At 38.1% G+C, this 23,584-nt stretch overlaps 1 protein-coding gene across 3 annotated transcripts in view; it reads left to right on the top strand.

Annotated features, from left to right (window-relative positions):
• ST7 (suppression of tumorigenicity 7) overlaps positions 1-23,584 on the top strand; it is a 294,589-nt gene that overhangs the window by 226,457 nt on the left and 44,548 nt on the right. For all 3 annotated transcript variants that reach the window (XM_072652961.1, XM_072652964.1, XM_072652962.1), the window contains exons 10-11: positions 14,967-15,039; positions 16,542-16,644. In XM_072652961.1, coding sequence (XP_072509062.1) covers positions 14,967-15,039; positions 16,542-16,644 — 176 coding nt within the window. The remainder of the gene's footprint in view (positions 1-14,966; positions 15,040-16,541; positions 16,645-23,584) is intronic.

Below are 23,584 nucleotides of genomic sequence, written 5' to 3'. Positions count from 1 at the left end.
TTTCCCCTGGAAATCATGTAGACAACAAGAAGATAAACACTTGAGAAAACATCTCATAAAACAAAAAGAGTTCAAAAGCTTTCTAATAGTTCTTACAATAGCCATCGCCACTGATGCTCCACTGATCCTCCAAAGATATTCTGAACTGGTAGAAACTAGAGTATAAGCCGTATGAAAAATGTTCATGAGAAGCAAAATTGTTTTCTGAGGTGATAAAGGGTTGCTTATGTCTTAATGTTTCCTTATTTAGGATTACACTTCACTTATTTTTGAAAGGACATAAATGGTTTAAAAATTAGTTTGCCAAATAAAAGTACAATAAGGTATTTTTTTAAAATTTGACAAACATTTATGAAGTGCTTCCTATGTGCCAAGCACTTGAGTGCTTTACAAATACTATCTTATTTGATCCTAATAACAATCCTGAGAGATAGGTGCCATTTTATCCCATTTTACAGTTGAGGACTGAAGCAAAGAGGTTAAATGACTTATCCAGGGTCACATAGTTATGTATCTAAGGCAATATTTGAACTCAGATCTACACTTTATATATTGTACCACTTAGCTGTGCCATTTATGTTTAAATGCATAACAAAAGAGTCGTGCTAAAAAGACCAGAAGGAGTAAGTACTTTCAGAAATGTGGGATGGGAAGATTATTACCTTTGAATTAATGTGTTTGGCTTTTAAGTCAGATAAACAATCAAGTGACTACCAATCTGCCCAGAATCCTTCTAAGTGCTGTGGATACACAGAAAGGCCAAAAACAAACAAAAAACTGGTCCTTGAAGCTCCCAGTCTAATGGGGGAAGATATTACACAAAACCACTATGTACAGACAATATAACTGCAGGATAAATATGAGATAATCTCCAAGAGAAGGCACTTGTAAGGAGGAGGAGGCAAGACTTCTTGTGTAGGGTAAGATTTAATCCTATGTTAATTTAATTAATTTAATCCTGTGTTAAATCCTATAAAATAGGATTTAACAGAGACTTAAAGGTGTCCGGTGCAACTGGGAGACCAAGACAGGGAGGGAAAGAATTGCAGGCTTTTGGGACCTCCAGTGAAAATGCAGAATTGGGAGATGGGAGTGTCTTGGGTGCGGAGGGCAGTGTTATTGGAGTGTAAGGTGTAGGCAGGCTGGAAAGATTAAAAAGAGTCAGTTTATGGAGGCCTTCCAAAGCCACGTGGAGGATTTCATATTTGAAGGTATTGGGGAGCCACTGGAGGTTTCTGAATAGGATGACATAGTCAGTCCTATGCTTTGGTGATATCTCTTTGATAGCTGAGTGGAGGACAGACCAGAATGGAGAGAGGCTAAAGGCAGGGAGACCAACTTAAAAGCTACAGCCACTGCAGGAGTGAAGTGGTGACTGTGTCAGGAGAAAGTGGATCATGTAAGAAGTACGTTGAAGGTAAAACTGACAAGCCTTAGCTACAGATCAGATATGGGGGTTGAGAAAAGAATAAGAGTGGAAGATGACCCCTGAGTTTCAAGCCAGGAAGGATGGTGGTGGTGTCCTTGACAGTAATACTAAAGTTAGGATGAGGACAATGTTGAAGGGAAAAGATGATGACTTCAGTTTTGGACTTGTTGGATTTAAAATGTCTGCAGAACATCTTAAAACTTTTAGATGCTTAGGTTTACATGTAAATATTGCAAAGCTACAGTTTTTGTATCTGTTAAACGATGAATATAAACTTAAATACCTACTCTGTGCAGGGTTTTGTGTTATATGCTAGGCTTACAAAGATGAATGCAAAACAATATAGATCCTACATTTTACTGGGGGGGAACACCTTGTGAATGCACAAATAAATATAACTTAAGGAGGAAGAGAACTTTAACAACTGGGAGGATGAGGGGAAATTTCTTTGGAGGAGGCTAAACTTGAAATGAATCTAAGAAAGCCAAGGTTTAGAAGTATAGATGGAGGAAGAACCTTCTGGGAATACATAGGTGGCAGATTCTAACCATTTATAGAAATGGCAGTGGAGTGTTTAGAGAACAGCAATACATCCAGTTTGTTTGGAATCTAGAGAGGGGTGGGATGGGACAGGTGTGATATGAAATTAGGCTGAAAACTTAAGGAAAAAGCCAATATGTGCAGGGCCTTAAACTCAAGCTTGAGGTGTTTCTGTTCAGTAGGATAAAATAGGGAAGCAGCTATTGAAGTTTTTTTTTTAGCAGAAGAGTGACATGGTCACATCTATGCCATAGAAAGATTAATTTGGCATGTGTGTGAGGAACAAATTGGAAAAGAATGAAACTGGGAGCAAGGAGGACAATTAGGTGGTAATTTCAATAATCCAGAGCCTATACTAGAATGGTCACCCTTTGAGAAAGGATCAGATGAGAGAGATTGTGTGGAGGTGGAATCACCAGAACTTAAGACCTAATTGGATATGGGAGGGTAAAGGAGAAGAAGCAATCAACTTTGACTAGGGGTTTGAAACTGGGTCATTTAAAAAATGACAGTATCCTCCAGAGAAATGAGGAAATTTAGATGTGGAACAGGTTTAAGGAGAGTATACATGTATCCATTGAGAACAAATTTCCTTTTTTGGAGTTTTACAACTTAAAATACTAAGCAAGGTACCACCACTTTAATTCCTATGGTCACAGAAGACTTTTTAACCTTGGAGAATTAATTCATATTTAAGCTTGACATGGTCTATTGAGAAGAGAAAGACCTGTCCTAGAACTTAGGTAGCTGAGGTATTTTGAAAAGCTTGAAACTGTTTAAAATCACTGACTGTGACAAGTATTACTATCTGTGTTAGCAAAAAACTAGTGAAAAAAGTAGATGCCCATTAACTAGTCAATGACTAAACAAACTGTGACATATGAATGGAGTGGAATCATGGATTCACACTCTTTTATTGTAAGAAATGATAAATATGATGAATTTTGAGAAGTATGGGAGGACTTATAAACCAATACAGAAGGAAGCAGACAGAACTCAGAAGGCACTGTATATAGCAAATACAAGAAGATACACCTGGGACTCAGATAGGTTAAGTGATTTGCCCAGTAATGACAGCTAATAAGTCATGGAGCTGGGACTCAAATCCAGTCTTTTGACTCAGAGTCCACAATTTATAGATGATCTTTTCCTAATGCAGGTTACAGAGAAAAAAAGGTTACATGTCAAAGAAACAAGATGTCTCAATGTTGGGAGAATAAATTCAGATTTAGGCTGGAAGTCTCATTCCCTCTAAAAGTACAGCAAAAGATTACCGATTGGTAAATATTTTTCCAGTTTTCAACGCAAAGATGGCTTCTGAAAATGCAGAGTGGCAAACTTGATATTAATACCTAACAGAATTTTAGGAAAGATTATTAAATATGTTTTGGTTGCTTAATAAAACAAGAGGTAATAACTAAGAGTCTTCGTGAGCTCATTAAGGACAAGTCATACCAAACTTATCTCATTTCTTTTTTTTAGGGGTTATTAGACTGGCAAATGAGAAGAATGCCTTAGAAATATTTTCTCTTGATTTCGTTGTCATTGACAAAGTCTCTTTCAAGGTGGAAAAATGTGGGCTTAGTAATAGTTTAATAAGATAAATTCATAGGCAGCAAACTCCCAAGACTAGTAACTAATGGACCAACGTCAGCCTAGAAGGAGCTCTGTAGTGCTGTTTTAAGGTTCTGTAGTAATCCACATTTGAATCAACAGTTTGCATGAAGATATAGAAGGAATGCTTATTGAGGTGGTAATTAATACAGAACAGGGAGGATTAACTAAGACACTGGATTTTAGTTGACTACAAGTTCAGTATGAGCTAACAGTATGATGTGATTGGCCAGTACTTAATGCAAATTTCCATTACATTAACAGAAATAGAGCATCCAGATCAAGGAAATGGTAGTCCCGCCATGCTTTGTATTGGGAAGACCTCTTCTGGAGTGTTGTGTCAAATTGGCCCACAAATTGAACATAAATTAAAATACAATGCTAGGTAACAGGGACCAAGATGAGAAGGGTTATGAAAACACATGATATAAAAAAGCGAGGAAGCTTGGGAAGATTCCCAAGGACAGATAGGATAGCTCCCAACAAATAATTTGAAGGCTGTGGCACAGAAGAAATTACGGACTGATCTGTATTACCACACTTAATACCAGTTACAGAGGGGCGGATTTCATCTTCAGATAAGAAAGAGCTAGCTTTTTACTGATTAGAGTTGTTCAGCTCTGGAACAAACTGTCTTAACTCCCGTGGAAGGATTCGAGTAGAGGATGGAGGATCATTTATTGGGGATTTTGTAGAAAAAATTCCTGCGTGGAAAAGAGACGGTTAGATGAGATCATACTGAAGTTCATTTTTCAACCCTTAAGATTCTGTGGTGGTTACACATAATGCAGAATATTTCAGCCATTTTCCTTTTCAGAAGCCTCATTGACATATCTTCATTTGTCTCAGATAAATCTGCGATTTATTTAATGTTAACTTGAAATACTAAATTTAACATTTGAAATAGTCTTGGAGTTATGATCTAAATTTAATTTCTTGACATAGCACCAACACAGTTAAGTATTAAGAGTAATTTGTGAACTGTGTTCACATAAAGTGAGCCAGTCTTATTGTGTTTTGAAATCCTGGAATACCTCTGTGATTGAAGTGAGTCTTTAGGAGGTATTTGAAGTGGGTAAAGTATGAATGACATATTGGCTCAGGACCTGTAGCTCCAGAGCCAATATTCTTCACATTCCATGGCAATATCAGTATTACTCCACTGATCACAGTTATTATTTGGCTTATCAGGCTGGTGAGATGAGTGTCCCCTTCTTCTTATACATGCGTTAGAATACGCTGGACTGACAAAGTTAAACAGGGTAGAGGAATAGGGAGAGGTTGATTTGAGGGTGATGAGGTTTAAATCCACAGCATGGATGAATTTTAGCTGTACAAACTGGCTTTGGAGTTATTAGTGTGTTAACAGAGAACATAAAGATGCAGATGAGTTGGAATAAGATCAGAAAGATACTAGGGAAGTAAATAGCTGGGAAGCCTAGCTTATAGGAGAGTCAAGGAGAGAAGGATTAGTCTGTGAATTGACCGCAAGATTACACTTTATTATAAAATAACTTGCAAGTTTCACATACTCATATTGAAGACATTTGGGGGGGAAGTCTTTGGCCTCTCCAGAAAAACACTTGTTATGAGAGAACAGATAGATGGATGCCAAGTGGAACATTAGAGCTAATACTGAGTTTTCATGCCCCTAAGGAAATCAATTCTACTTTTTAAGTGAGGAAAATGCATTTGGTATACTTTGTCATTGCTGTGATTCACAGACTTAGGAGACATCCAATAATTTCCTTCTTCTGTCTCCTTGGCATCAAAATTCATATGGATGCTTTTCTTTTGGTAGTAGCGACAGTCAAAACTCATAAAAAACTTAATAGGAAATTTGAGTCATTCAGAAACATTTTGAAGCACTTGCTGCGTGCCAGGGACTGTGCTGAATGGTAAGGGTATAAAGACAAAAATGAAACAGGTCCTGCCCTCAAGGAACTTCCATTCTCCTAGGAAACATGTACACATATAAAGAATAAACGCAAAATAAATGAAAGGAAGGGAAGGCACTAGCAGTTGAGGGAGTCAGAAAAGGCTTCCAGTGAAAGGTGGTGTTTGAGCCGAACCTTGAGAGACAGCCAGTGCAAAGACTGATAGAGGGAGGTAGAGCGCTCAGGTGTCTGGAACATGGATTGTGTTGTGTTCATCTTCGTTGCTGAAGAAGCCCATGCCATCAGAGAAACGATGACATGACTTGCCCTTGACTTTGTTTTGAGTGAGGGAGGGCTGTGCAGGTCACCAGCCTCACTTCTCCTCCAGAGCCATCTGAGTCCAGTGACTCATTCATCAGGATGACTGGAGGTGACCCAGGATGCAAAGAGAAGTAGTATTTAATGAGGATAGAAAGGTAGATTGTGGCCACGTGGTGAAGGGCTTCAAAGGCCACACCCAGTTTTTCTTATATCCTTAAGAGGGAACCCCTGGAAATAAGTGAATTAGAGAATAACACATCCAGCCTGCATGTTAAGAAAACCACTTGGGCAGCTTGTGAAGAGGCTAGATCAGAGAAAGGAGAGACCTGAGGCAGGGAGACCAGTCAGTAAGCAGTAAGCACCTACTATGTGCCAGGCACTGTGGGAAGCATGGGGGATACAAAAAGAGGCAAAAGACAGTCCCTTCCCTCAGGGAGCTCATATTCTAATAGGGGAGACAACCTGCAAACAAATACATACAAAGCAAGCTGTGAAGTAACGGAGAGAAGGCAATGGAATTAGGAGTTGGGGAAGACTTCCAGATCAAATAGGAGGCTGCTGTAGTTGTCCAGCTAAGACAACGAGAGACTGAATTAAAATGGTACCTCTGTGAGTATTGAGAAGGAGAAGCATGAGAGAGATTTTATGGAGGGCAAAACAGCATGATATAACCACTTATTGAAAATATGGGATGAAGAGGTTGAAAAACAGAGGATGATACTGAGCTTGTCACTTTGGGAGGCATTACATAACTAGAGTGTAAGATTCTTTTTTTTTTGTTTTGTTTTGTTTTTTTGTTGTTGTTTTTTATTTATTTTTTATTTAACTTTTAACATTCATTTTCACAAAATTTTGGGTTCCAAATTTTCTCCCCTTTTGTCCCCTCCCCCCACCCCAAAACATTGAGCATTCTAATTGCCTCTATCACCAATCTGCCCTCCCTTCTATCATCCCTCTCTGCCCTTGTCTCCATCTTCTCTTTTGTCCTGTAGGGCCAAATAACTTTCTATACCCCTTTACCTGTATTTCTTGTTTCCTAGTAGCAAGAACAGTACTCGACAGTTGTTCCTAAAACTTTGAGTTCCAACTTCTCTTCCTCCCTCCCTCCCCACCCCTTCCCTTTGGAAGGCAAGCAATTCAATATAGGCCATATCTGTGTAGTTTTGCAAATGACTTCCATAATAGTCGTGCTGTATAAGACTAACTATATTTCCCTCCATCCTATCCTGTCCCCCATTACTTCTATTCTCTCTTTTGATCCTATCCCTCCCCATGAGTGTTGACCTCAAATTGCTCCCTCCTCCCCATGCCCTCCCTTCCATCATCCCCCCCACCCTGCTTATCCCCTTATCCCCCACTTTCCTGTATTGTAAGATAGGTTTTCATACCAAAATGAGTGTGCATTTTATTCCTTCCTTTAGTTGAATGTGATGAGAGTAAACTTCATGTTTTTCTCTCACCTCCCCTCTTTTTCCCTCCACTGAAAAGTCTTTTGCTTGCCTCCTTTATGAGAGATAATTTGCCCCATTCCATTTCTCCCTTTCTCCTCCCAATATATTTCTCTCTCACTGCTTGATTTCATTTTTTTAAGATATGATCCCATCCTCTTCAGTTCACTCTGTGCACTCTGTCTCTATGTGTGTGTGCATGTGCGTGTGCATGTGTGTGTGTGTGTAATCCCACCCAGTACCCAGATACTGAAAAGTTTCAAGAGTTACAAATATTGCCTTTCCATGTAGGAATGTAAACAGTTCAACTTTTATAAGTCCCTTATGACTTCTCTTTGCTGTTTACCTTTTCATGCTTCATTCTTGTGTTTGAAAGTCAAATTTTCTTTTCAGTTCTGGTCTTTTCATCAAGAATCTTGAAAGTCCTCTATTTCATTGAAAGACCAATTTTTCCCCTGAAGTATTATACTCAGTTTTGCTGGGTAGGTGATTCTTGGTTTTAGTCCTAGTTCCTTTGACTTCTGGAATATCCTATTCCATGCCCTTCGATCCCTTAATGTGGAAGCTGCTAGATCTTGTGTTATCCTGATTGTATTTCCACAGTACCTGAATTGTTTCTTTCTATCTGCTTGCAATATTTCCTCCTTGACCTGGGAGCTCTGGAATTTGGCCACAATGTTCCTAGGAGTTTCTCTTTTTGGATCTCTTTCAGGCAGTTAGAGTGTAAGATTCTAACCTCCTAGACAAATTTTCTAAGAAGGTTTTTAAATTTTCCTTTACCTCTTTGGGTTAATAACCAGCGAGACTGAAAAGCAAATTACATTTATGAGTAGTAACATGCTCAGAAGTTTTGACATAACTAGTTTTGACATCACCACTAGCTGTAGTATCTATATCGTATACAATTCTGTACATTCTCCTGGTAGTAAGAGTATATAAGATGAAACAACAACATGCACTCTTGGAACTTTTTTAATTTTTAAAACAAGGTAATAAGCTATTCCATAAGGGGCAACCAGCTTATAATTACTAACTTTCCTCTAAATAGGAATGACTTAATTCTTAGTGTTCTTTCAGCTTGTAGAAATGTGAGCCAAAATACACAGATATTTTCTCAGATTCATATGGCAGGTATTACTAGGCAAAAGCAAAGTTAGTGATTTGACAGTTCTGTGGCAGGCACATACTCCAATACGGACAACATTAACTATCACAACTGTCAGTTTTTCTCTTTCCTTCCACGACCCCCACCCCTCGCCCCTTACAGATTATGTACCTGCCTTTTTAATTTATACCAGTTGGAATGTGTTGTCATAATTTTATGGGAAATTACTGATAGATTGTAACCTCAACAATAAACACTTTATAATTACAATAAGTGTACATTTATTTTGGGCAAGTCACTCTTTTCTCCATTAAATATAATTGAATACAAATAGAGATATACACACATACACACACATATATAGTTTGCTAAATGTTGGCAGCTTTGAAAAATTTAACCTTCAAATAGTTCTTTTTGATATAAATTCCCTATTTTCCATGATCTTATAAATTACAGAATTATTAGTAGAGTAAAAATGATATGAAACGTTTTTTGGAGGGTGGGGGATATCTGGACTTATAATTTCATTGGCCTGGGCAGACTCCTTTTGAGAAAAGCTCCCTCCCTCAATCCAGATCAACAACTCACCTGTAAGTTACAGTTTTAGAATTGCTTGGGCACAGAGGGTAAGTGACTTGCTCACTTGTAGCTAGTATATATTCCACTATGTGAACCTAGACTCTTTGGGCCCTGATAGTTTAATTTAGTAGTTGTTAACATACACAGTTTGGCACTTGAATCAGCACACATCATAGACGGTTTCTGTATTGCTATTTCCTTTCTAAAATACAAATGAATCTTTTTAATTACTTTACTTTTTTTTAACAGTTTTGATTTTTGCCCCTTTTTTAATCAACCTCTTGTTAGAAAATAGAAGCAAAATAAAATGCTGTTTAACAAAAGTCCTTACATTTAAAATAGAACTTTTAGTTGTGCTCTAAAAATGTTAATAAAAAGATGACTATGCAAATAAATCTTCACACTAGAAGAAAACAGCATTAAAAGATGTTATCTACGTTTCCCAGTTGTTAACTTAATTCTCATGCCTGACTCCTGTTACAATTAAGTTTCCAGTTTCATTGCTATCCTTGTCTCCAAAGCTCACTCCTCCACCTTTGCACTCGATCATTCCTCCGATGGGATCTTGCTCTGTGTGTTACCTTTGTTTCACTCACCTCCTCAAACATCCTTCTACTGAGTTCTCCTGCTGTCCAGACACATGTTCATGTCCCTCCAGTCTCAACTTTACACCTATTTTTAAAAATAACCACAAAAAAAGCTTTCCATGACCCTGGCATCCCATCAAGATGCCATCTCATATTTCTTCCCTTTCACTCTCAAACTTTTAGAAAGAAAAAAAAGTGCCTCTGCTTTCTCATATCATGCTCATTCTTCAAATGCTTAGTGTTTGAGCCCACCCTACTTTACCAGTACACTTCCTTCACAGTTTACCAATGATCTAATGACCTCATTAGATGACATTCCCTCCATCTTGAGACAACAGGATAGTAGATACAAGATCTGGAAAGGATCTCAGAGAACACTGAGTCCAATCTCTTCATTTGTACTGAGGTCCAGAGGAGTGAAGTGCTCAAGGTCACAAAGATAGTAGACATCAGAGGTGGGATTTGAACCCAGGTCCTCTGACTCTCAAGCCAGTACACATTCCACTATTTTCAGCACTCTATATACAGTTAATAAATCCTTGCATTTAGTCAAACCCAGATGTAAGATACAGTTGCTGAGCATTTATTCAGAATGACCAGAACCCTCACAGTCATAGAGAATATATATGAATTCATTCAACAAAAACTTATTAAGCACTTACTATGATGCAAGTACTATGCTAAATACTGGGAACACACACACACATATACACATGAAATAGTTCCTTCCCTTAAATACATGACTTAGCAAACCCAGACCACTCCAGATTCACCATGGCCAAGCTACATCAACTAAACATTATGAAGACAGGTTCCAGCCCCTGCTCTTACTTGAAATGCTCCAGCTAGCTTCAGTGACCATTGGTCTCTCACTGCTGAACCTTATGTTAAAAATATTGTGTTTATTACTGCCCCAGACTCTCATCTAATGCATGACTCTTATCACTTACCATTGATTATTGAATAAAGTCCATAGCCTAGATTCAAGACCCAGCTTTCCTTTCCAGGTTTGTCTCCCACCTGTGCCCTATATTCATTCAGTTAATCAGCAAGCATTTATTAAATTTAATATATGCCAAGTACTGTGCTATATTCTTAGGAAACAAGGAAAAAGCCACGATCCCTGACCATGAGGATCTTACATTCTAACATTCTACAATATGTCCATAAATGGGTATATACAAGATACATACAAAGTAGATAAAATGTAGCCTTAGAGAGGAAAAACATCAAGAGTTTAGGGAACAGAAAAAATAAAGACCAAAGGTGCTATTTATTGTTGCCTTGATGCACTCATCCCTTCATTATGGTAACGTGGTCCTATTTTTCCCCACTCCTGTCCATGTATGTCTAAGCCACTTATTGAAATTCTGCCTGTTGTTCCTTCAGGGTCTAGGTTAAATACTATCTCCTTCCTGAAGTTTTCCTGATCCATACCTTAACACTTGACTTATTTGTCTCCTTCACTTTTCACATAGGTAAGGTAATCAAACAAATATTGTTAAGCACCTGTGTGTCCAATCTCTTTAGCATCTGTGAACTGGAGACCAGAAAGATTCTAGGCAGGCAGGGAGACCAATGAGGAGGCTCCTGAAGTAGTCAAAGTGAAGGATTGTGAAGGCCTGAAGCCACATGGTGGCTGTGTAATTAGAGAGAAAGGGACGGATGTGAAAGGTGTGGTGGAGGTAGAAATGGCAAGATATAACATTTGACTGGATCTGGGGATGAGGGACAGTGTAAGCATTTAGCATGACACTAAAGTTGTCATCCTAAGAGATTGGATCAATAGTGGTATCCTCAACAGAGAAATAGTGAGTTTCAGAAGAAGAGTGGGTCTTCAGGGGGAAAGATAGTAAGTTTGTTTTGAACATGTTGAATTTGAGATCCATCAAAGACATCCAGTTTGAAATGTCCAGTAGGCAACTGATTATAGCCAGACGAGCTCAGGAGAGAGACTAAGGCTGGTAATAAAAATGTAGGAGACATGCATAGAGATAATCATTAAATCCTGGGGAACTGATGAGGTGACCAACTGAGAGATGGTAGAGAGAAAAGAGGATCTCGAAAAGAGCCTTGGGCTCTACCCACACTTAGGGGAGAGGACATGGATGGTGAATCCATAAAAAACACTCACAAGGAAGAATCTACTAAGTAGAAGGAGAAAGAGGAGAGATTACTGTTTCAAAAAGCCAGAAAGGAGACCATCCAAGGGTAGATGGTCATCAGTGGGAAATGCTGCACATAGATCAAGAAGGAAGATGGTTGAGAATACAGGCCATCAGATTTGGCAGTAAGAAATCATTGTAACTTTGGAGAAAGGACTAGGGACCAAAGCCAGTCTGAAAAGGGTTGTGAAGAGAGGAAAGGGAGGCAAGATATGGTGGCAGCTCTTTGGAGTTTAGCTGAATAAGAGAGCATGTGCTATAGTGGACACAGTGCTGGACTTGGAGTCAGAAGGGCATCCTGCTTCAGCCAGTTACTAACTGTGTGATTAAGTCCAAGTTACTTAACTTCTCAAGTCTTAGTTTCTTCATCAATAAAATGGGAATAGTAACACTTGCATTTCCTACCTGAGAGATATTTTGAGGAAAATGCTTTCCAAACCTGAAAGTGCTATATAAATGAGTTGTTATTAATATTGTTGTAGATAATTTCCTGCCCAAGTTATCTTTATTCCCTTAATAGACTAGAATGGTAAGCACAGAGCCTTTCATAGTGAATACTCAATAAATGTTTACTGGCTTGCTAAGGGCAGCTAGATGGTACAGTGGATAGAGCACCAGTGCAGGAGTCAGGAGGACCTGAGTTCAAATCTCACCTCAAACACTTGACACTCACTAGCTGTGTGACCTTGGGAAAGTCACTTAACCCCGGTTGCCTCATCCTGGGTCATCTCTAGTCATCCTGATGAGTATCTGGTCACTGGATTCAGACGGCTCTGGAGGAGAAGTGAGGCTGGTGACCTGCACAGCCCTCCTTCACTCAAAGCAAAGTCAAGTGCAAGTCATGTCATCATTTCTCTGATGGTGTGGTCTTCTTCAGCAATTAAGGATGAACACACACTGGATTGCTGAAAATTGACAAGGGTAGAATTTTACTATTTAATTCAAACCCCAAATTTCTTTTTTTTTTTAATTTATTTATTTATTTCACTTTTAACATTCATTTTCACAGAATTTTTGGGCTCCAAATTTTTTCCTCCCTTGTCCCCTCCCCCCACCCCCAAACCCCAAATTTCTAAATGAACTGTAGGCCTAGAGTTGACGATTTATAGTCAGAAATCAGGAAATTTAGGTTTGTTGCTTTGGTCTAGGTATTCGCACATGTTAAGAATGACAAAACAGGCCCCCAACATCTGATATTCCATTGTCATTTCCTAAAAACTTTATTGTAGACTGTGTTTAGATTGGCTATACATTTTCGGTTGAACATACATTTTTATTAAGCTTTGTTGCAAGTAAATGCCTTGTGCTGAGACTTTTTGCAACTTGCTTGATCCTTATTAAGGTATTTAAATTTCCCTCCCTTTGGTTGAAGACTTCTCTGAAGAGTTGACTTACGTAATAGTCTTTTTGATGAATTTTCGTTATTGGATGAGGAAATGGAAGGTGCTTTTTTCTTTGATGAGATTCTCAAGTCTTCTATTGCTTAATTAAGATGTTTTTCTTTTATTACTATTTTAATTAGGCCTCTTTGTATATGGAAGCTAATTATGTAAGAAACAACTTTCACTGTATTTCCGTTAATGTTCTTCTATCCTGGCTGAAAACTTCCAGGGTCTAATTCTTATTAGGATGTTTCTGCATGATCTTGGTTAAGAAAGCTTCCCACAAGATAGAGTGCTATTTTGGTTGCCAAAGTTGGCTGAAATTTCTGGGCAAATGCTGAACCATTATGACTAGTGAAATTTTAAAATAAATATTTCAGAAGGGACCAAGAAGCATTCATAGAACCTATTGTCATCTATGCTATCAGCAGCATCTGTTTTTTTTTACCTGTAGATCAAAACTTAATCTTTTACCTTTTCTCACCCTAGGTCTTTCTATAAAAACTAAAGGGAACTCTCTGGACAAAGAGGGAAAAATCATATATCTTAGAAATGGACAAAAGAAAAATGGAAGGAAATATGTTTCTTTAGAGATGCCTTCCATTTTCTGGACTATGAGTGCTTAGTAAATGTTCTTGGATGCACAATGTGAAGTAGAACTAGGATCAGTAGGTAGAAGTTTGAAAAGAAGGAAATTTAAGCTTTTTGTAAGTAAAAACTTCCCAGTAGGATTCTTCCAAAGTGGAATGGTCTACCTGAGGAGGCCCTAGACTGCTTCTCATTTTGAGGTCTTTTTGTCAAGGTCAATTTGTCAAGTATTATATAAAGATGATTCTTAATCAGGTATGAGAATTATATAGATTTGTAGTTGATGTTAAGTCATTTTTCAGTCATGTCTGCCTCTTCATGACCCTGTTTAGGGTTTTCTTGGCAAAGATATTGGAGTGGTTTGTCCTTTCCTTCTCCATTGGATTAAAGCAAACAAGCCTAAATGCCTTGCCCAGGGTCACACAGCTAGTAAGTATTTGAGGCTAAATTTTAACTCAGGTCTTCCTGACTCCAGGCCCAGCGCTCTATCCACTGCATCACTTAGGTACCCCAGTTGTATTGGTACCTTGTATTTAAATTTAAAATTAAATTAAAATATATGTATTTGTTTTCTTCCCTATTAGAATATAAACTTATTGCAAGTAGGGATCATTTCATTCTTTGTGCTTGAATCCATAGTGCCTGGCAAATAATAGGTACGTAATAAATACTTGTTGATTGATGGAATTGAACTAGATGACCCATAAGGTCCCTCCCACTCAGAGATTCTATATTGTGCCACTTAAAAAACCTACTTCAAAGAAAAATATAATATAAATCTGATCACTAAAGAATATCCTTTTTGGGCAGTGTTCGCTTAAAAAAAAAAAAAGAAAGGCAAAAAATATTTTGCTTTCCAGGTCAGCATGTTACATTCATGTTAAGGAAGTTCCAAATACAATGCTGCTTGCCAGATGTTTCTTTAAGCTAGAACAACTCCCCATTTGCTTTTCAAAATAATGGGAGAATAGCTTCCTCTCCATATTTTTTATTATCTGAGTTTATTCATTTGTTAGGTGTAAGCTGCTTTAAGTAAAACTAATAGAGGACAATCCAGATTTCCAAAAGAGAGAAATTAGAAGATGATTATTTTATTATGGAGAGATTCACAATAGGTTTCCTAACAAGTTCCCTATCGAATTTGCAAAAGGTTGATTTCAGGAATGGATTCATTTCATGAAGTCATCTAAATCTACCTGTGTTTTAAAATATAGATAATTCATAATTTAATATTTGAGTAGCATGATTAAAATAGCATTGTATTTTTAAAAGTAATTGCTCTGTTTCCAAAAATTTACAAGAGTTCCTGCTTTCTTTTCTTCCCCCAACAGATATAAGCTTACCCAAATCGGCAACAATATGCTACACAGCTGCATTGCTCAAAGCAAGAGCTGTCTCTGACAAGTAAGTGAATCGTAACTTCTGCTAAGCTAAGTGCCTGACTCAACTTACAGAGATGGGTTGCTCTGAGCCCTTTTCACCAGAGGCTTCTCTTAGTCTATGAGATTGCTGCTTCTGAGCATGCATTTTCGGAAGTCTGCTGATCTTTCCTTTCACTGTTAGCAGAACAGAATGTATCTCCCTTGGGTACTGTAAGTGTGTGTGAGTCCCTCAGGAGGAATTTACATACACTTACCAAATTCAGTACCTCCCAAGTGATGGTCACCAGACAGATGACACCAAAAGGCCTGCTTGGGACTTGGATGAAATGCCTTCGTTTATTGCATTTTTTTGCTTATCTTCCTCCTTCACTAATCCAAGACAGATAGTGGTTTTGATGAAAACCCATAGTATGGCAGAGGGCCTGGGGGGTCACACATTCTTTGCCTCTTCAATACAAGCCAACAAAATAACACCACCACCACCATCCCTCTCCCTCTCAGCATCACTTCATTTTGATAGCTAGTGTCCCTGGTGGTGTTTGCTCATGTTATCCAGGCAGGTGGGTGTGGCACAGTCTTTCTATTAAATAGTCAAGGATGACTGGCAGGTGAAAGAAAATGGCATCATTGTTTTTCAGTTCACCAAAGCTTGCAATTTTCCTGATTCAGTCCTCTCTTAGAGTTGGGAAGCAGTTAGGGCAGAGGCTGTTTTCTTTTCCTGCTCTCAGAAAGGTTTGCTGTTCAGTGTGTGTGCACTTCAAGATCGAAGTAATTTTCTTTCATTCTTTTTTTTATCCTGTAGATCGCCAGTACCTACTGCAACATCTTTTCTCCCTACACAGCGACTCCAGCTTGGGAGGGCAGGGCTAGGGTTGTCACAGCTTTCCCTGTGGTGTCTGCCTGCCAAGTACAGCTCTGGAGTTAGCCGTGGGGTGTGAGGTGAGAAAGAGATTGCATGGTCTGGTTTTTTTTTTCATTCACTGGGGCAGATGATTTGCCCACAGTTTGGGCATGCACACCCCCTGCCGGTACAGCTGAAAGCAGACCTGCTTGCTGCTGATGCTGCAACAACCTTAACTCCCAACACAGCCACTGACATTGGGTTGGGGATCACCATTAAAATTTCCCCCAGTTCTGTTTTTAACATCCTCACTCTTACGTAACATGGTTTTCTCTTTTTCCTACATCGTCTGCCCCTTTAAGTCTCCCTACCCCCCACCTAAGCAGGTACCTCATAGGAAATTTAGATTAGTTATTTAGAGAGAGAAAATTGACAGCTTGAAATTACTTTCTGCCATAATTAGATGCAAGCACGCTTTCTGCTTCTGCTGGGGTTTTCATTGGCCTTGATCTAAGGGATCACTCAGAGGTTCCATTTACTGTGGAAGTTTGGAGAGCATATGTGATTGGCTCAGCTTGATTACATGGGCCCTTGATTATATATCTCTATCTAAATATGCCTTTCTGGGTGTTTTACTAGACAGCCCCAAGTGAGTCATGTTTGTCTGTCCCTCTGCCTTTCAGATTTTCTCCAGAGGCTGCGTCCCGGCGAGGGCTAAGCACGGCAGAGATGAATGCAGTAGAGGCTATTCACAGAGCTGTAGAGTTCAATCCTCACGTGCCAAAAGTAAGTCTGAGAAATCCCCTTTGGAGCTTGTTATGAGATCAGAGGAAATGCTCACTGACCGCACTTTCATGACTGTAATAAACTCAGTATATACAAAAGATACTGCAGCCAACACTGGGCCTTATGTGATCATTAACTTATTTTTGCTTTAGAGTAGAAACTTAATCCTGAGTCTTGTGTGATTTCATGCTCAACATTCAAAAGACTTCTGGAGCCAATTTATAGATTTTGTAGTATGGGGGTAACACTGCACAGCATGACCTTTGAGTTGAATTGCTGCCTAAATGGGAGGATCATTGTGGTTCTAGTTTTAGGATATTTAACAGTAGAGAATCACCCCATAGCCTCAGGAAATAAATCTTGACATGAACAAAGGTTCAGAAGCATAGGTGCTTTCAATATTTTGTCTCTCAATAAACAAATGGCATTGAGTCAGTTTGTGTCAAAAACATTATAGGAAAAAATAACTCAAAGAAACGAATTGGAAGAAGAAAGTGTTTTAGTGGAAACACTAAAAAGTGTTTAATAGTGGAAAGAATGCCAGCTCTGGAGCCAGAGGATCTGGATTCAAATCTTGCCTCTGAGGCTTACTACCCACATAATCCTGGGTCAATCACCTAACCTTCCTGGGCCAGACTAGCTGCTGAGGTCCAGGTCCTGTTCAACCATGGTACAATGAACCTATATATCTGTTTTAAATTCATGATGAACAGTATCAGTCCTCAAATGTGAATTGCATGACTGAGTAAATTTGAAAAGTGCATTTGTTTGTCCTGTTACAGAATCTCAATGTTAAAACATATAGAGATAGGATTTTGTCTTTTTTTCTGTAATTTCCTACAGTTTTCTATTCAGTAAATTTATTGATTACAGCAATCATCTACTCAGCATTTCTTTTGGCAGTGTGCTTTGCTGGGGACAGATACAAAGTTTAAATGCATGCGCATTATCTAGTAGTAGTTCTTAATAGGAAGCAAATGACATAACTTTCTTAACCAAGTATAGCTTGGTTTCCTCACTAGCTAAATGACAGGATAAACAGCCCTCCTGAACATCTCTTTCACCTATAATATCTAATGTCTGTGAATATGGATTTTATTAGCGAGTGATTAATAAGGTAAATTTGTATTTCTCATGGCTACAATAATTCAAGAAAGAAACTTTTCTATAATGATTTATAGAATGGTGGGTGATTTATAAATGTTTATTGAATCAAGTTGAGTTGATGCTTTAGTGGTGAGGTAGTAAATTTGCCTAAGAGGGAGGTGCTTGAAAGAGCATCTAGTTATCCTCAGTGAATTCGAGTCACCAGGCTTGAATGAACCACATGCAGCGCTACTAAAAGAACTTGTAGAGGCAGCAATTGCTGAACTTTGAATGATGTCTTACTGACCTTTGAAAGGCTAAGGAAGACAGGAAAAATGGCATAGGACTGGAAGAGAGCAAATGTTGTTCCTAGTTTGAAAATGGGGAGAAGGATGAACCTGAAAGCTGTATGCTAGGGAACTTGACTTCTGTCAGGAGCATCCAGGAAGGCCCAGCTTGATTTCATTACAATTAGGTTGTGGCAGATTAGCCTCGTTAGACTGGTGGATCAGGAGAAAGCTCAAATATAGTTTACCTAGAATTCAGGAGAGCATTTGACAGATTCTGTTGTGCAGTTTTTATGGAATAAATGGACAAATGTGAACTAGATAACATAACAGTTGTGTGGATTGAAGACTGTTTGAAAGGAGTAATCCTAATAGACTGATGTCAACTTGGAGGGTGACTTCTAATGGAGTGCCCCTGGAAATTGATCCTCAGCCCTCGCTGTTTCAACATTTTTGTTAATGACTTGGTTGAAGGCATAGAAAATGTATCAAATATATAGACAAAAGCTAGCAAACCAGCTAATACATTGAATGACCGAACCGTATTCCAAAAAGACCTTGTCAGATTAGAACAAGCTAAATCTAATATGATGAAATTTATAGCCATAAATGCAGGTATTTATATTTAGTTTTTAGCTTTCAACTTTACAGATACAGAATATGGAAGAAGCATGATAGTTTATCTAAAAGAAATGTAGAAAGTCAATAAGAGTCAACAGTATAACATGACTGCCACAAAAGTTATAATGCTATTCTAAAATGAAGGCAATAGTCATACCAAAGCCAAAGTATTGAGTTCATTTCTGGGTACCATATTTTAAGTAAGACATTTAGAAGCTAGAGTGATTTCAGAAGAGGCCAACATGATAATAATGGGACTGGAGGTCATATCAGATGAAAATTAATTGAAGAAAGTGGGGCTTTGTAACCTGGAAAAGAAGAGACTTGAGGCTGATATTAGAAATGAATTCAAGTATTCAAAGTGCTGTCATCTAAAAGAAGGACTATTGGTATTCTGATTCATTCCACCAGTTACAGGGCGAAGTAGGCAGTAACCAACATGATCCAGATCAGACCATTGTAGTGCTATAACTAACACCTAGACTAAGGCCAGATTCAGATGCTCTGAGTTCCCTAACTCTTTATCCTAAAATGCCAGAAGATCCAGAGTTTTGAACCTCAAAGACCAAGCCCTGCGTGGTGGACAGTTGTGTAATGACCCATGGTAAGACCAGGCAAGGCTAATCATCCCACCCAGAAGCACTGGAGGCAGAGAGTGGCCCTAGCCCAAAGCTATAGTTGGGGAACTAAAACTAAAGAGATGAGTAAAGTAAAAACAACAAGAACAACACTGTTACTATGAAAATTTATTGTACATCTAAACCTGTGGTGACCACAGAGAGTCAAGGGGAAAAGTAGATTTTCCACTAAGACTACATGAATTTCAGAAGAAATGAAGCAAGATATTAAAATAAAATAAAAACACATAAGGAAAAAAATTAGAAAAGAATAAATAACTTAGAAAAGAAAGTAGTAAACTTTACCTAAGAAATGGGATCCCTGAAAACTAAAATAAACCAAACAGAAATTTGTGACAGCAAGAAACATTAGAACAAAATTTTAAATTAAAAAAAGAGCTCTAATATTTTAAAAACTGATTTAGAAAACAATTGGAGAGATAATTAAAGAATCATTGAACTACCTGAAAACCATTATTTTTTTTAACAGCTTGAACACTTCATTTCAAGAAATTATAGATGAAATCTAGTAGAATAAAAGAGCATAATTAGAAGGAACTCACCCATCACCTACTAAAAGGAACTCCAGGGGAAACATCCAATGTCATGGTCAACATTCAGAGCCGCTACATCAAAGAATAAATAATGCAGGCATCTAGAAAAAATCAGTGCAAATACCAGAGTCAGGAGAGCGCAAGACTAGATAGTGTTTACTAAAAACAAGATTATCTTGGAATACAATATTCCAAAAGGCAAACCATGGGGCTTATAACCAACAATAATGTACCCTGCCAGGCTGAGCATAAACCTAAATGGAAAGAAATAGATGTTTTAGTGGAAGAGAGGTCTTTCTAACATTCCTATAAAAATTCCAGAGCTGAATATGAACTGTGAAATATAAATATGAGAATATGTGAGAACCTTCTGGCAAAGTAAATTTATATGAACAGCCAGGAACCATATCATGATGTGATGCTAGAATTCTGATAGAGAAGAAGAAACAAGTGTCCCTTCAGAGCTCTAAAGTCTTCAAAGGGTATTGAGGGACTTAAATAAGAAAAACAGAGGTCCTGAGAGTGGATTAGTTATGTTCTGAGAGTTTTTATAAAGGAAGGTAAAAGGAAGACTATGACACAGAAGAAGGAAGACATTATAACTTGCTCTCTGTCTTGATAGGGGTGTGTGAGATTATATAAACAGAGAGGGAGGGTGGGTAGAATAGGCATTAGATGGAACTTCACTCTTATCTGAAACAAAAATTTAAATGAGGTTGAACATACACGCAAACCAGTTTGTGTAGAAATTCATCAACCTCAAAAAGGAAAAAAGCATATAAGCAAAGATGGGAATAAGAAAAGTCACCATAGAGAAGTAGTGACTGGGATTCCCTGAAAAGGGGTATTCCTTTCCCAAAGGAGGTCTTTCTTTAGGCTCCAAATGCACTGAGTGAACCCTCTGGGAAACTGAATCTACTTTGTAAAATGTAGGGTTACTGTCAGATATACAAGATGAATCCTTTTTATCTTTAAAAAAAAAACAACTCTTTTCCAAATGTAGGGATATTTTTGCTTATTAAAAATACAATACACACAGACATATATATTACATGGATTATAATTGTTTTAATCCACCACCATGTAGGTAGGCAGGACTGTGTCATCCAAGACATGCTAATTATTCTCAAAAAATAATGCCGACATCCTTTTAGAGCAGACATTACAAATAGCAGCTGTTTGATTTTAGTGACTTTTTAATAGAAATGCAAAAAAAAGTAGCACTAGTGGCCTTTCCCAGTTTTAGTATGATTTCTGACAGCCTGGACTGTCAAAAACATAGCGTAAAACTGGGGGGGGAGGGGGTTGTGCAGAATAATCTTTCCCATTCCCCTTCATTCTTTCCAGAAAAACTTTTGAATTACTGAAATTACCATCATGAAGTCTTAGAGAGAGATACTTTCTTGGGGGAAGGTGATATGATTTAGGCCATACTTCAGGGTTCATTGCTTCTTATACAGATTTCTGACTCCTGGATGATCTGGTTTCTTGCACCACAGCAACAGGGAAAGAGCCGTAAGAGGCAGTTAACGAAGCTAGCACGGAGAGAGGGAAAATAAAATTAAGTGAAACTTAGTATAGTCACTGAAGGTTATAATGGTGGCCCTGAGCCATCAATAAAATGTTTAGGGTACTCTTATTTATGAAAGTGAGGAAGATGTAATAATTTTTTAAAATTCCATCCAAAATAGTTCAAGTTTAACCAAAAAACTGCTTAAAGGAATTAAGCGTTGGCTCATTATTGCTCATATATGACCTAAGTTTTATACTTCCCATTATGTGCTTTAAGCTGTGGGAGAAAACAATTAAATTGCCCATTTAGGGGGTGGAGTGGGAGGAGGTTACACTGAACTCTTTCTGGCCACTAAGGTCCAGTTAGTAAACTCACACTTCCTGTGAACTACATAGTGCCCCAGAGATCTACAAAGAAGTCATGAGTCTCTAAAAATAAGCAGTTCATCAGGTGCATGATACTGAGTACTTAATAGTGCTAAAATATATAAATTGTGTTGACTTCTAAGTCCTAATTTATTCATTTATGCATAATTCACTTACACATGCTCCACTTGGATATTTCAGAGTAATAATAACACTGAATGAACTCATTTCTTCCCTTTTGCGTTAGGAGAACCACAGCAAAGGACCTATTTCTGTGTTTTGCTTCTCTTGTTCCCAGTCCTGAATTCTTTAAATTTCTATCTAGAGTATACATTGATAGGAAATAGGTTCCTGTTTAAATATGCTCCCCGCACCTCATCAAGTGACCCAATGGTTAAAGCACTGTACCTGAAGTCAGAAAGGACTGGGTTCAAATCTGGCCTCAAACACTTGCTGTGTGACTGAGCAGTTCACTTGACCTTTGCCTCAGTTTCCTCAAATCTACCTCCCAGAGTTGTGAGGATTCAATGAGATAATAATTATTAAGAGCTCGGCATGGTGCCTGGCATGAAGTAAGCACTAATAGAAATGTCAGTTATTGTAATATTATTATTTGTTAATAGAAAAACATGGTGATAGGAAAAAACAGATGAGCAAATTCTATCCAGTCAGATAACGGAGTTAATAATATATGGACATCTTGATATTTGTTATGTATACTATGATTGGCCCTGAATAAGAGAAGCCTTTTTTGATTTAAGATTTGTTCCAGTAAAATGAACTTTTTCATAACATTGGTGACAAATATAACAGGTGCGAGGTACTGTATTGCACAGGTTTTGAATAAATAGATATTAATCAGTGAAATAGGAAAATCCCCCTCAGTATCATTAATCTCTGTACATAGGGACCTAGTTTGTCATTTCACCCATCCCAGAGTTCAGCAATGCCCTTATGAAAGGGCATTAAATACTTCCTATGTAATGCTGCCTTTGGTAGTTCTGTAAGCCTTATGGATGGACATCAGAACAAAAAAAAAATAGAAACACAGACAGTGGCAGAAAGAAGATAGCTACACCCTCAGATGACTCCTACTTGCCCTAAAAATATGGGAGAAAAATTGAACACTGATAAGAATAAATCATTCAGGAATAATAGAACAGATTTTGTTCACATTCAGACAGTATCCTGGGCTCCTGATCATCCTGGGATGTGGATTGCATACCTCTCTCCCAGGCCACTCATACCATCTCTGCGATAACAGTCAGGTTCTAAGAGCACAGATACCCTAGGGCTAGTTGACTATAGGATACAACAACTGAGAGGAGACATTAGTGGAGGATTACAATTAATCAAGTGTGTAAGAATCAGTTTTTTACATGATCTAGGTCCATAAGTAGACAACTAGCTAATCTGTCCTTGTAACTATTGTATCTTGAGACACAAACACTGTCACTAGGATGTATGCTGAGTGAAATGCCATATACCTTAGGGATTGGTGGGACAGAATATGGGCACTAAATATCTGGGAAATTGTTAAGGAAGGGAGGATGAAGGAATTCCCCAAATAAACTTTGCCTTCTTAAAAAGTTGACTGACCTAGGGCTGTCCCAGTTTGTTGACTGAACTGATCAAGATTGAATTGAAGTTATAAGAAATTGAAGTGGATACTAAATAAGGTGTTATCTTCATGAGAAAATTAGCAACAGAGTGTGTAAAAGGCCACTGGAATAAAGAAAGTAAGGAAAAACAGTTTTATGACAAATGTATTTCCTAAAACAATTACACAAGGGAAAAAAGAATCTCACCCATCAATGTAGAGACTTCCATTTCATGAGGATTTCAGAAAGCTTGCTTGTCAAGGCAGAGATATCATGGTAATTGTGTGTGGTGGTGA

The sequence above is a fragment of the Notamacropus eugenii genome, chromosome 3, assembly GCF_028372415.1.
Source record: "Notamacropus eugenii isolate mMacEug1 chromosome 3, mMacEug1.pri_v2, whole genome shotgun sequence".
NCBI classification, from domain to species: domain Eukaryota; kingdom Metazoa; phylum Chordata; class Mammalia; order Diprotodontia; family Macropodidae; genus Notamacropus; species Notamacropus eugenii.
The sequence above is the reverse complement of the archived record's forward strand: the minus strand, read 5'-3'. Positions and strand labels throughout refer to the sequence as shown.